The sequence below is a fragment of the Populus trichocarpa genome, chromosome 10 (genome assembly GCF_000002775.5).
Source record: "Populus trichocarpa isolate Nisqually-1 chromosome 10, P.trichocarpa_v4.1, whole genome shotgun sequence".
Classification (NCBI taxonomy): Eukaryota; Viridiplantae; Streptophyta; class Magnoliopsida; order Malpighiales; family Salicaceae; genus Populus; species Populus trichocarpa.
The window spans coordinates 15,227,108-15,240,008 of record NC_037294.2 but is presented as its reverse complement, the minus strand read 5'-3'; the positions used below and the strand labels follow the sequence as shown (position 1 = coordinate 15,240,008).

The following is a 12,901-nucleotide window of genomic DNA, read 5'->3' as shown; positions in this document are numbered from 1 at the left end:
TGATCTGGAGTCAGGAGGAAATTGAAGGATCCCTGTAGAGTATACAATTAGACATGATTAATATTAGCGTTTCAAGATTTAGTATATTGATTAATTATGAGGTATTTTTCACGAGTTTTCTGTATTCATAATTCGGATTCTGTATTCTTTTCAAGATTCCCTGTTTCATTGTCATCCTTTCGTTGCTAGAACTCTACGCCCGTGCTCTTACCTTCGCATTTGATTTGGTTTTGACAGGGACAGACTCATAGAAACCAGAATGGTACCAGCTGCATCGCATATTATCCAGAGAAAGAAGGGGCTTTACGACACGTTTTCACGTCCTCGGTAATTTATCTAATTCACCCCGACACCACAAATTTGATTGATTAAGTCCCTCTGCTCCACACTCCGTGATTAATATGAATCTTTCTTCCAACGACATCTTACATGCCTGGGACCTGCGTTGTTCAACTTTGGGTTGGAATTTCAAAGCCGGTGAAGAAACAATAAAAACAAAATACTAGTTTTACAATTAAAATCAATAATTTAAATCTCAGCTCTTAGTCATATGGGATCCACGCTAAGCATGCAAAAAATGGATTGCATTGATAAGATTTTAAGTAACAGGACACGAATGAATAATCGATCGAGTACAAGGATGCTTCATATCATAAACCTTTAAAGGGAAAAGAGAAAGAAATAGAGAGAGAGAGAGAGGCTGGGAATGAGAGCAATCGAGCTGTTTGGGTGCGAGGGATGAAAGTATAAAACTTGAAATTCATAACTTGTGGGTCCTGCACTTTAATAAAAACACAAAGTAAAGTAAAATAAAAATAAAGTGGTAGTAGCTACCAGCAAAATCACCGGTAAATTCATCATGTAGTTCCTCAAGTTTTGAAACTTTGTCTATTTAACCCCTATACTTTAATTTTGAGCACGACAGCCCTCATGCTGTCAGTTCTTAGTCATATGTGGTCCTTCCATATGAAACATCCTCATTATAAGTCTGCCATGCACATGGGTGTGTTTGGGATTGCTGCTGTACTGTGCGTTTGAAAAATTTTAATTTTTTTTAATTTTAAATTATTTTTTTATGTTTTGAATATTTTGATATGCTATGTTAAAAATAAATTTTAAAAAATAAAAAAATATTATTTTAATATATTTTTAAATAAAAAATAATATGAAAAACACATCTATCACAATTCCTTATCACAATTCCAAATACGGACTAAATAGTTGAAAAATAGTTGAAGGGAACAAAAGTGACCACAAAATGAAAATGGGAGGGTTGATATGACCAAAGGCGAAGTAGGGGCTTCTTAAACCGATTGACATAAATAATGCGAGTGAGCCGCTGAATATACCCGCAAATCCACATATGGGAAGGGAAGGGAGGCAGGCATGGCCAGAGAGACAGGCTAGCTAGAGAAGCTGCTCCTCACTCTGATCACATCATCTCCTTCTTTCACAGTCACAGCCTAACAAAACAAATCTCCTTCTTTCTTTGCCGCCACTTTTACCGGCCAAAACAAACAACCAAAGCAACAGAAAAACTCTGTATCTCCGGCGAAACGACAACAGCATCAGCACAAAAAACAAAAAACCGTTTTGAACCCCCCCCACACATCGTTGTCAGCTTTAAAATTAAGAAGAAGAAGAGTCAAACGTAGGAAACGAGAAAGAAAGTCTTGTTCGGGATTGATGCTGCAATAAAAACCATTTCTTTATTTTTCTCGGGAAAAAGAAAACTTTGCTGTTTGGCTACTCGGAAAATCAAATCAGAGTTCAAAATAAATTAATAATAATAACCAGGTAAATAATGCTAGGGTATTCATTTTGTTGGGGAGGTATTGAATGCTGTAATTAATAAAGGGTTGTGGGGTTTGATACCGCAAACAGAGCTGTTAGCTACTCTTATGATGTGGTATTAATTACAGTCATCTGGTAGTTGTTTATATATATATATATATATATATATATATATATTAAATTAGGGTTTTGATTACTTTGTAAATTACAACTCTATCACACACATCTATCTGTCTGCTTCTCCCTTTCACTCTTCCCTGTCTCTGTTTCTCAAAATTTATTGCTTTTATTTCTAGTCTTTAAAACGCATACCTCTTTAACAAACCTTAGTTTATCACAGAATGTCTCTCTCTTAACTGCTTGAGGTCCCTTCTCTTTCGTTGTTTTTACCGTTATGCATCTTCAGTTTTTATCTATGGATCTCTCACATGTAGTTAGATGATTATGGGTTCTTCTTGTTTATGCGTTTTCTTCATGTGTCTGTTTTTGCAGTGATGGGCCTTGAAGTGAGTGACTGTTGATTCTAAATCAGAAAAGAAAAAAAGGTGTTCACTTTTTTTATTTGAAGCTGATAAAAAAAGGTCTGTCATTGTTAATGTTTTCTTTGTTTTGATCATTACTAATTTTTTGTGGCGTTTTTTGAGGTTGTTTATGTGGTGGGATCTGGTTTTAGATCTCTTTTATTCCTTTATTTTGGTTTCTACCGATTTTGAATATTTGTTTGGGTTTATCATGGGACTTGAGGTTAAAGTTAAAACCCATCTGGGATTTTCCCAGGATATTTCTATATTTCAGGTCCTTCTATTTTATTTTATTTTCTAATCGTCACGGTTTTAGATCTGATCGTCACCAGCTACCAAACAAAAAGGTGGTGGTGGTGGTTTTGTAAGAGGGCCAGTGAGGATTTCTTTTTCCTTTTCTTTTTTTTATGTTTAAAAATTTGGTTGTGTTATTATATTCATGTTAAAAGTTTATGTAAGCTTTTGCAAACTTTTATGTTGTCCTTTTGTATGATGTAGAGGGCAGATTTAAAGATGGTTTGCCGAAAGCTTTCTTAAACACCGTTTTTTGATCATTTAATTGGACAAGCTGTAATATTTTACTAATTTTAAGCAAAGAATATAAGCTTGAATTATGATTATATTCAAGTTCAAAACACATGAACCGTGTTTTGTTTTCCTCTTCTGGTTTACTATTCGATCACAACAACTTTCTTCTCTAGAATTATGGTATTTATTTTAGTTTTCTTTCGAATAACTAAGCTAGTTGCAGGTCTTCTCTTTGTGACAAGCTTATGCGAGTTTCTTAGTTGATTCGTTACTTGACTTCCTGGTGGTTTTTTGTCATAAAGGTAGAGAAAGTAGTTCCCACGACAGACACATGATTGCTAATTTGACACCTCAATGTCAAGCTTGTTTATGATATATAGTAGTTTCAGGTTGAATGTGACTTTCTTTATAATTTTTTGCCATGAACTTGTTTTCCACCTTTTCTGCTCTTGACTTCTGTCATATTTGCTTCATTGTATTGTTTAGATGTTGGGATACTTCCCAAGCTTCCCTTGCCAGTAAAAGTTGGCTAATTATTTGTTTAGGACTTGGACAACCTTAACCGTGAGAAATTTAGTTATTAATTCATGACAATTAGATTGCAGTTTATTTGATGGTGCTTGTTCTTTAATTTTAAACTGGAGCATCTGTACACTAATTTTATCTCCTTATTGTTAAATTTGTTTTCCAGAGTGGTTTATTTGATTTTCCTTACCAACTTTGTTTTGATGAGCAGGTTAGATTGCAGTATCCAAGTAGTATATGCTTGAAAAAACCATACACGGAGCTTGGAGTTCTCTACACCTTCCATCTCATATAATATATGTGAAACATGAGACTTGGTAATTACCTGCTCATCTTCATTTGTCATGTTGTTTGTCATTGTTAGCCTAAGTTTGCTGGCTACCATATTTTTTCCTCCTAGTATATTACAAGGAGAGGTTCTACTGTTATATTCTTTGTTTTTGTATTCCATATTACTTGCTGGATGGATTGTTTTTTCTGGAAAACATGATTTATCAAAGGAAGTATCAAAGGAAGTTTAATTATTGTGTCTTTAAGTTTTGTTCTGCTACAGAAATTTCTGAATCACTGGTATTAAATGTTGCACCTTTTGCAGATAGTGAACATGTGTTTTGCAATGGAACTATGGGCCATGAGCATGATTGTAGACCTGTCGAATATAATGATAATGTTCTGGACTCCATTGGACTCAAGTCTGGAAATGTGACTGTGAAGGAGAATGAGAATGGGGAGTTGTATGATTTGAAGGGCATGGAAGGTGATGCAGATCGACTACCAAATGTAGCACCAGTACTCTCTCCTCATTCTTCATTGAAAATGGAGCCATTCGAGGATTCGGTTTTCTATATGGACAAAAGTGTTTTGGAACGTGAGGTGCCAGAGTTAATAGTCTGTTACAAAGAGAATACATGCCATGTCAAGGACATCTGCATTGATGAGGGAGTACCTTTGCTGGACAAGTTCTTGTTTGACACAGATGCACATGAGAAGAATGTGTGTGAATTCTTACCTTCTGCAAGGGATATGAACAATGAGATGGTTAAAGAAAAGTCTGACCTTGATATGTTGATTCCAGATGTGCTGAAATCTTCACCAGAAAAGCAAAATGCGAATATTCATTTGCCTGTTCCGGATATGCTGAAATCTTCCGAAGAACAGGATTTGAAATGTGAATTATCCCTTGATTATAATCCCAAGCATTTAGTACCAACAGAGGAAGTTATGGACTATGTAACGGAGAAGGTTGCAAATGATGCACCCAAAGAGATTTTATCACTTAGAGATCTGCTTTCAATGCCAGAATTTGGTGCAAATTTTACTTCTACCAAGTCCAATCACAGCATGGATAAAGTTGAACAACATTCTCTTCAGGTAGGCACATCATTACCAAAATTATTTTGGTCTGCTCCAAATTCTCAATTAAAGATAAATAAAGAAAAAGGAAGCCTGCCTCTATCCATTTATGATGAATTGTTATATGAATTGCTTATTATTTTCATCTAGCATTTCTCCTCTTTTCTCTTTTCATTACAGGGGAGTGTCTTTTGCATAAAAACGGGGTCTGTCACCATACTATTTGCGCTAACTGATAGATGATGGTGCGGGTATATGAGCAGCACAAAGTATGTGTGCGCGTGTCATTGCATTACTCAATGGATAGACCTCTGTACTTTTATCCTTAAGAGGAAGGTGTCTGGTAGAATAGCTGTGAACATCTGGTCTTGCGGGAAATTCATGCTATTTCTCATGTAAAGGGGTTGATATGTCCTCAAGTTCTTGTTTGAGAAAATCTATTTCAGCCTGGTGTTCAAACCCATTATGTATAGAGAGACAGAAAAAGTTAGGGTTTTGGGTTTGACATATTTGGATGTAATGCTGTCTGTAATCGTTTGAATGCTTGATTGCAGTGCCCGCGGGAAAATGCAATATTGGAGTCAGATTCTACAAGTGAAGAATCTGAAAATCGCAGTAAGGAAACAGTCTCAGTGACATCTACTTTGGTTTTTGCTGCTGAAGAACGTGACAGTGGCCTTGAGGCACCAACCTTGGCAATCCCTGCCCAGGATCCTGCATATCAAGAAGCAGAGCATAGCCACAAGGAAGTGGTCTTGGTGAGTCCTACTCTGACTTCTGCAGCAGGAGAATCAGACAGCAGCATCGTGGAATCAAAACTGGCAATCCATGCTTTGGATTCTATTTATGAAGAATTGACCAGTAGGATCATGGATCAGTCACCTTACGATAGTAAGGCGGAGACTGGAAGCATCACTTTTGACAATGACTCTTCTGCTCCCGCTGCGAGTGGTGGACAGTCTCCTCGGAATGGTGACTCTCAGTGTCTCGAGCCTCAAATTTCATCCAGGCTTGAAGATCCTAATACCGAGCCATTTTCAGGTCAACTTTGTACTGATGGAGAGTCAAGTTTCTCCGCAACAGGCTCTTTACCAGGTCTGGTAAGTTACTCGGGGCCCATTCCGTATTCTGGGAGTGTCTCTCTTCGATCAGACAGCAGCACAACCAGCACCCGCTCCTTTGCCTTCCCCGTGTAAATAACTACCAGACTATTTCTTTCATCTTTTATTTGCGCCGCGCCCCTATATAAAATCCGTGGCTAATGATTTGATTTTGAATTCAGATTACAGTCAGAATGGAATAGCAGTCCTGTAAGAATGGCGAAAGCTGACCGAAGACATTTCCAGAAACCTAGGAGTTGGAGGCAGGGCCTTCTTTGCTGTAGATTCTGAATTCCTCTGTTCTGTCCATAAGTTGAAGTGAAAATATACACACACATTGAAATTTTTATTTATGGTTTAGATTGTAGTGTATAGATCCATCTCTCTTTTTCTCTGGCTTGGGGTGTGTACTTGCAGCAGCTCTATATTATCAAAAGTTCTCCCGAGTTTGGGACGCTCGTACACGTCAGTTGAGATGTAAGCAATATCTTATAATTTTGCTGTCATAATTTCATCTGCCTTCATTAAATTTCATTTTTTTCTGTTCCCTGTATAGTTAGAGATCAATTATATTTTATTTTCTATTATTGATACATTAGCCAACACATCATCGAGGGGACAAGTAGTTGGAAAAAAATTGCTGAGAGTCCCTCTTTTATGGTATTAGCTGCTTTGCTGGTCATTAAACAAGACAATAACCTCCACGAGTTAATGGAGGATATCAAGTACGTATGTTAGGGGTTTGGTGGAATCTCCGGCGACCATAGATAATTTGTTTGGTAATGTGGATAAGTTTGAATGGATGTTTAAGCAACGTGGAATAAGATACTTTTAAAAAATATTAAAAAAAATATCACATTAAAGCCTTTAAAAAAATATCTAAAAATACATTAATTTAAACAAAAAGTAATTTTAAGCAACGTGGAATAAGATGCTACTAGATGGTTATCTATTTTTATTTTTTTTTAGTTTAATGTGGGTATCTGAATTAGCTTGCGCACACCTCAACTAATCCCACGGGTCCTGAAGTTAATCTCCTCTCATTTTTATTTTGATTATTTGTGGTATCCCATTATTAATGACTTAAGTGAAAAAATAATAATTTAGATTTTAAGTGAATTTGCTTCCCACGCTATTATTTTTGGAATTCAAGAAAAACATGTGAAAAAAAAAACTTAATTTTCTTGAACACTCAATATATATCTGCATAATTAATAAACAATCTATCTGAAACGCAATATATACTCGATAGAAAAAAAAGAGTTGTTTTAGTTTTAAAAAGGCACCCAAAATTAAACAAGAAAAACAAAGTTTTCATGGATCGACTACAGAGGCACGTGCATTGTCTTTGAAAAACGGAAATCTGCTTATTTGATTCAATTCACGCATTATGATCGATGTGGTTTTCGATTGAGGGCGTAGGTACTACTGGGATTAATTACAACTAGTATTTTTGGATTGGATTTTTATTTTAAAATAGTAATTTAATAAAAAAATTAAATATCTGTATTCTGGTTCTAATTATTTAATATATATATATATATATATATATATATTTTAATCGATTTTCATGTCTTGACAATATTATTTAATTATCCAAAAACAACTCCCTTGTTCAGAAAATTATGTTCATGGGGTTTGTAGCTCGCAATGGCTTCATTCATCATTCTTTCCTGGAACTAGCATCTTATTCAAGTCTTTTTTTTTCAAGGGGTGGCTCCATCTTCAGAGGTTATAGAGGGCTTGATCCACGTAGCCCGATAAACAAGATCTCTTCCTTATTCATGGCCAAAAAGCTTAAACTTCAGGTTGTTGCAGTTGACTATTCAAGTGTGTTTATATGCCCAAGATCTCTCACATTCCTATATATGCTGGGATATCGACTCCACAAATGCAACTAATACTCGGGATGTATTTTTTATTTATTTAATCTACTCTTTAAAATATTTTTTAAACTATTTTTTATTTGAAAAATATTAAATTGATATTATTTTAGATTTTTTTTTTATAATTTTGATACATTAATATAAAAAAAATATCCTAATATATTTTCAATTAAAAAATATTTTTACAAACCACAGCATTATCTAATACACACTCCTCCAAACCTGAGCTTAGTTCGACGCCCCGAAAGTGAAGAATGTTCTTCCTGTGGCTTGACTTTTGGGATTTTGAAGTGACAAACTGGGTCATGTATGTATATATAATGGTCACCTTTTCCTCGCAAGAGGAACATGAGTGCATAGTTATTGCACTGGTACCGAGCCAGCGCCTTGATCTGAAACTCAAAAAATAGCTTCATTTGAATCAGTTTTTTTTTTAAAAAAAATCAATTTAGATATAGATTCAATCAAACTCGGAAGACTTCTCAGTTAAATCTATAACCCGACTAAATCTATGTGAGACCCAGCTGGGTCAAGGAATTTCCTTTTTAATTTTTTTTCCTAAAATATCATCGTTTTATTTTTTAACTTTCTTTTATCCAAAACATGTTATCTAATGAAAAGATCACTAAAAATAAGAGATATCTAAGGCAGTGTTATTTTAAAATTAATTCAAATTGACTTAAAGATCTAATTAATTAATAACCTGAGTTTTTAGCCAGGTGAGGCCACGGCACACGTTCTAACATTGCATGATTCAATGATATATGAGCTGGAAATAGCATCTTTTCAGCTAAGAACGAGAGAGGGATTCAAATATTATTTTCTCTCTATTGATCAGACAAAGAAAGATTGAGCAGTTGTTTATTCACAGTAGATACCTGTTTCAATGTGGGGTTGATGGAGGTATATAGATGTAGTATTGAGTGCTAACATGGTTATAAAACAGAAAGCCTGTGGGCCCCTACAATACTAGCTAGGTCATGACAAGACCAACCAAGATGGTGTGATGAAGCCTCCTTAAAAGGAAGTGAAAATATAGGATTTTCAAAGCAGTTGTTTTTGGAACTCTTCATTTTGTGCTTTGTGTATGTCTGTGACTTGCTTCCCTGGTTTGATATAAGCTAGAGCTACTAGCCCTTGTGATACTATAAATTCCATCCCTCACTAGAGAAAGTCTTTCATGCAAAAATCACTTCAGCTATAAAAATTATGGACCTTATGGCCATCGTCACTGCTCTATGCATTTGTCTCTCTGTTCTTCTTGTTACACCTTCTGCTGCTATGCAAGTTCATGAGAAGCAATCATCACATCAACATGGTACGTAATCAAGTAAACAAAATCTCTGCTTCTGTACTGCTATCTCAAATGATCATGATCACGTTTCTTAATATTATTATATATGTCATTGTGAGCAGCCGCCGCCGATGATAGAATCAAGTTCTCTGACGTCCCTACACTGCCAAGGAAACTCAGAGTACTCCTTGATCAGGAAGCAGCTGTATGTATCCACAACGAACAACAACTGATTGTTCTCGTCACTATTTGTTTACCTTGTTGCACACTTGCGATTTGCTGACTTTAATATCCTCAAACCTTCTTAAAAGCAGGTTAAAAGCTATGCAGCTCGAAGCTCCACTTCGCTCAATAAGCAGAAGGGAGACAATGCTCCAGGTAAATTCTGAAAAAAAACCACCCATACATGCAAACCATAGTATTAGGAGCATCAAGTAGCTAGCTAGTGCTTGTTTTAAGGCGTTAACTCTCATCAGATACACCCACATCATAGATAAAGGCATATATATGCACTTTAGGTGGGCAGTAGATACACTTCTGTGGAGAGAAATTTTTTTTCTTTGGGTACTTCATAGGTTCTCTATAAATTCAAGTCATAGGTTGTCTAGCTTCTCATCGATCCCCAGAATCGCAGCTATTAGCTAACAGTACTGCACGCTACAGTCGTACCAAGTAATTAATAGCATGTTCTAACTAGTAGAGGCAAACAGTCCTTAGTAGAGGATGATGTATATTATGAATAAAATCAGCGATTTGCTTCCCTTCCAACTTCCAAATTGACCCCTTATGACCACTTCTTCCAGATAGTTGGTAGTTTTGCTCTTTGTTATTTTTTTAACTACATATTCTACTTGAATTAATGTTTCCCAATCAAAGAATGACAAATTTAATTAGAGGCTCGCTATGTTCCATTAATTAATTAATAAATGTGATATCATGTCCAGGCAAAGCATACCATAAGGAACAAAATGGGGTGCATGGAGGCAGACCAGCCGGGACATGGCGTGAATGGGTCGAGGGGACCGACACGTCCCATTTTTTTACGATGGATTATACGCAAGTTAGAAGACGACGTCCGATACATAACAAATCCTTGCCGGTTGGTCCATAAAACATGGAGCGGGGGCCCGGCGGCGTCGATAAAATTGCTGGTTTAATCTCAGTAGTATGGTTAGAAGAAGAAACTTTTTGAGTAGCTAAGCTAGGAGGACGTAAAATTTTGGTTAAAAAGTAATGTTATTGTAATTACGGGAAGGAGGAATGTGTTTTGTTGTTATTTGTGTATTATGGCCGACATTACGGAGCAAAACCCTAAGATTTGTAGCAAACTAGGACGACCGTACTAGCGTGTCGAATTTATTTCAACCTTTTTTTTTTTTTTTAATTTTGTTCTTGTAGTGGTCAAAATTGGGTTACCAACCCCAATATTGAGTAACATGCTCTCTCGCGAGTAACAAGCAAACCGCCTTCTATAATATTAATTCTCTACTCGGCTATGTAATTAGAATTCCAACATCACATTATTCTCGTTTGGGGTAAACAAGTCTTGTTGTTGGAAGAAGTGGCTGACTATATGTTATCCTTGGTAAATTAACCCACCCTAATTACGCCATACATATTTGGCATATTTACTCTAGGTATTACTCAGAGTGCTATAATAATTGTTTTTTAAAATTATATTTTTAAAATATATCAAAATAATATTTTTTGACATTATCATATTAAAACGATTTAAAAACAAAAAAAAAACTAATTTGAATAAAAAAATTCAATATTTTTTAAAATTATTTTTAAAACACATAAATAATTGACTCGCAAGAAAATATCTCTTTGAAATTGAAGCTTGACCTAGTTGTCGATTATTTTGAACTACTTGATCAAATCATAAAGGTCAAAATATCTATCCGGAAATGAACCTATCCGGAAATGAACCGTGCGTGCATGATGCTGAGACAACCCAGAAGGAAAAGGTCTGATTGCAATCCATGAATCCAATCTTCCTCGAGTGAAAAGAGTGGCATTCTTTCATGGAGACAAAAAAAAATATTATTGAGAAACAATAAGGCATGAGCCGAATACAAACCGAGGCCAGAAGATTTTGGTAAGCTATGGGGATAAATGGTTCGATTTATATTTTATATAATTGATTAGTTTTTTTTAATATGTTTTATATTCTAAAAATAACATTAAGTTCTACAAGAACAAGATTTTGGTTTTTTTAAAATAAAATCTTTATTTTTAAAAAAAATTAAAATAACTTGAGCAGGCACATATATATTAATTCACTTCAGGCCCGCATTTGCCAGGCCTTTACGGTCTCCCACGGAAAACGACCCGCTCGGTTAAGAAAGGCCCAGATGAAAACAAACTAGGCCTCACCCTCTACAGTCGAACCACATCATAAAACTAAAGAAATTGTTTTCAAGAGTGAAAACATCAAACGGTCTCATTATTATTTTTTATATATATATATACACAAAAAAATTTCAGTGAATTGGTAGCTAAAAGGTACATGAGTGGCTAAAAATAATTTTGAAGGTGTACAGACCATTGTACAGACTTCCAAAAAACATAAAAAATATTTTAAAAAATAAACTTATTAAAACGATTAAAATATTTATAAAAAATAATTTAAAAATAATTAAAATTTTAAAAAACACGATTTCAAATACACACGTCATCTATCGTAACCTTAAAACAAATACGCCCAGATAGTGTTTAGAATGTCATATATGACAAGATTGCATTTTCATCCCTAAAAAATAAATAAGCACAATACAAAAGGAGCTTAGTTTGATGCTTCTTTCAAGAAGATATTTCACAAGGGAGAAGACGAGCAACAGGGGCCAGCTACCCTTGTGAAACAACATCATAGTTGAAAGATGCCGGGGACAAGCACTAGCAACAAAGTCCATGCATGGGAATGCCTAAGGTGATTGGGTCTCTCCAATTTGACCCCATAGCAAAGAGAAACAGAATAAAGTCCATGCAAGGAGTCCATATACCAGCAGTTCTTTGCTTGAATCTCAGAGACATTATCAGTAGCGAGACACCGGCCTGTTATATATAACGCTGCTGGCACGTACAGTACTGGAGTCGCTACGCTAAGACCTCCACAACTTTCTGATCTGTCATGGATTTATATCGTGAATCCAATTTATTCTGACACGACGGAAGGTTACGAAGAAGACGGCACGCTGCTGTTGACAGAGACAAGATGGGGAGATATATGCCATGTAGTGAATTAATTAGATCATACAGGGATTCCACTTCGAGGAAAACACAAAACAAATGCAGAGTAGGAAGGAACGGAATCAAATTCACTTGTTCTGTTCGCGACTTCGCCCAAGTGAAGTATTCAACCAGCTAGTCCATGGCAACTTGTGGTGTATTTTATTTTGCAGAGCAACGAGAAAGAAGGGTTTTGTGCGGTATTGTTTTACAAGCAAGTGATGAAATAAATGTTAATTATTAAGTTTTAATTTTTAATTTGATGATAAAATTGTATTATTAGTATTTGAAGTTTTAGTGTGGTATCGTCCTGCATGCAAGTTTTTGATAAATTATCAGATTTTTGTTTTTTTTATTATTATTTTTGATAAAATTGTAATATCAGTTTGGTGAGTAAAGTTGTAATATTACTATTATAGAATTCTTTAATCATTGAATAAAAAATAATAATAATCTGGTAAATAATCAATTTTTTTTTTTAGAAAATTAAGTGGCAACTCCGTATAAAGTATATATAAAAAATACAAACATGATCAAATTTTAAAAGATTTTTTATAATTATTCTTTTATAAAAATACCTGAAATTTCATTATTGATATTAATATAAGAAAGTCTCTATCCACCATATCTATATACTCACTTCCACAAAAAAAAAATGTTTTTTTTTTA

The 12,901-nt window shown here is 35.0% G+C and overlaps 2 protein-coding genes across 7 annotated transcripts; both read left to right on the top strand.

The window, feature by feature from the left end:
• Nucleotides 1–1,344: 1,344 nt before the first annotated feature.
• Nucleotides 1,345–6,355, top strand: LOC7482245 (uncharacterized). Of its 6 annotated transcripts, none has more exons than XM_024611120.2 (7): nt 1,345–1,797; nt 2,287–2,375; nt 3,067–3,145; nt 3,580–3,685; nt 3,964–4,739; nt 5,276–5,913; nt 6,004–6,355. In XM_024611120.2, exons 4-7 carry the CDS (start codon nt 3,676–3,678, stop codon nt 6,110–6,112), a joined length of 1,533 nt encoding a protein of 510 aa, XP_024466888.1. In that variant the 5' UTR covers nt 1,345–1,797; nt 2,287–2,375; nt 3,067–3,145; nt 3,580–3,675; the 3' UTR covers nt 6,113–6,355. The 6 variants fall into 6 exon arrangements, with proteins under 6 accessions (XP_024466888.1, XP_024466889.1, XP_024466886.1 ...); XM_024611122.2 differs by lacking the exon at nt 1,345–1,797 and adding an exon at nt 1,992–2,159; XM_024611121.2 differs by lacking the exon at nt 3,067–3,145 and having other exon boundaries at nt 2,287–2,339.
• A 2,404-nt stretch (nt 6,356–8,759) lies between these two features.
• Nucleotides 8,760–10,487, top strand: LOC7482244 (protein GOLVEN 6). Its single transcript, XM_024609347.2, has 4 exons — nt 8,760–9,025; nt 9,124–9,206; nt 9,316–9,379; nt 9,946–10,487. The coding sequence occupies exons 1-4, from the start codon at nt 8,917–8,919 to the stop codon at nt 10,110–10,112; spliced, it is 423 nt and encodes a 140-aa protein (XP_024465115.1). The 5' UTR covers nt 8,760–8,916; the 3' UTR covers nt 10,113–10,487.
• The last annotated feature ends 2,414 nt before the right edge of the window (nt 10,488–12,901 follow it).

Bases quoted from the DNA above. Each gene is read 5' to 3' on its own strand.
- LOC7482244 (XM_024609347.2), top strand. From the start codon at position 8,917: ATGGACCTTATGGCCATCGTCACTGCTCTATGCATTTGTCTCTCTGTT. The intron at 9,207-9,315 runs GTATGTATCCAC...TCTTAAAAGCAG, and splicing joins TCCTTGATCAGGAAGCAGCT to GTTAAAAGCTATGCAGCTCG. The intron at 9,380-9,945 runs GTAAATTCTGAA...TATCATGTCCAG, and splicing joins GAAGGGAGACAATGCTCCAG to GCAAAGCATACCATAAGGAA.
- LOC7482245 (XM_024611121.2), top strand. The intron at 4,740-5,275 runs GTAGGCACATCA...GCTTGATTGCAG, and splicing joins TTGAACAACATTCTCTTCAG to TGCCCGCGGGAAAATGCAAT. The intron at 5,914-6,003 runs GTAAATAACTAC...TTTTGAATTCAG, and splicing joins CGCTCCTTTGCCTTCCCCGT to ATTACAGTCAGAATGGAATA.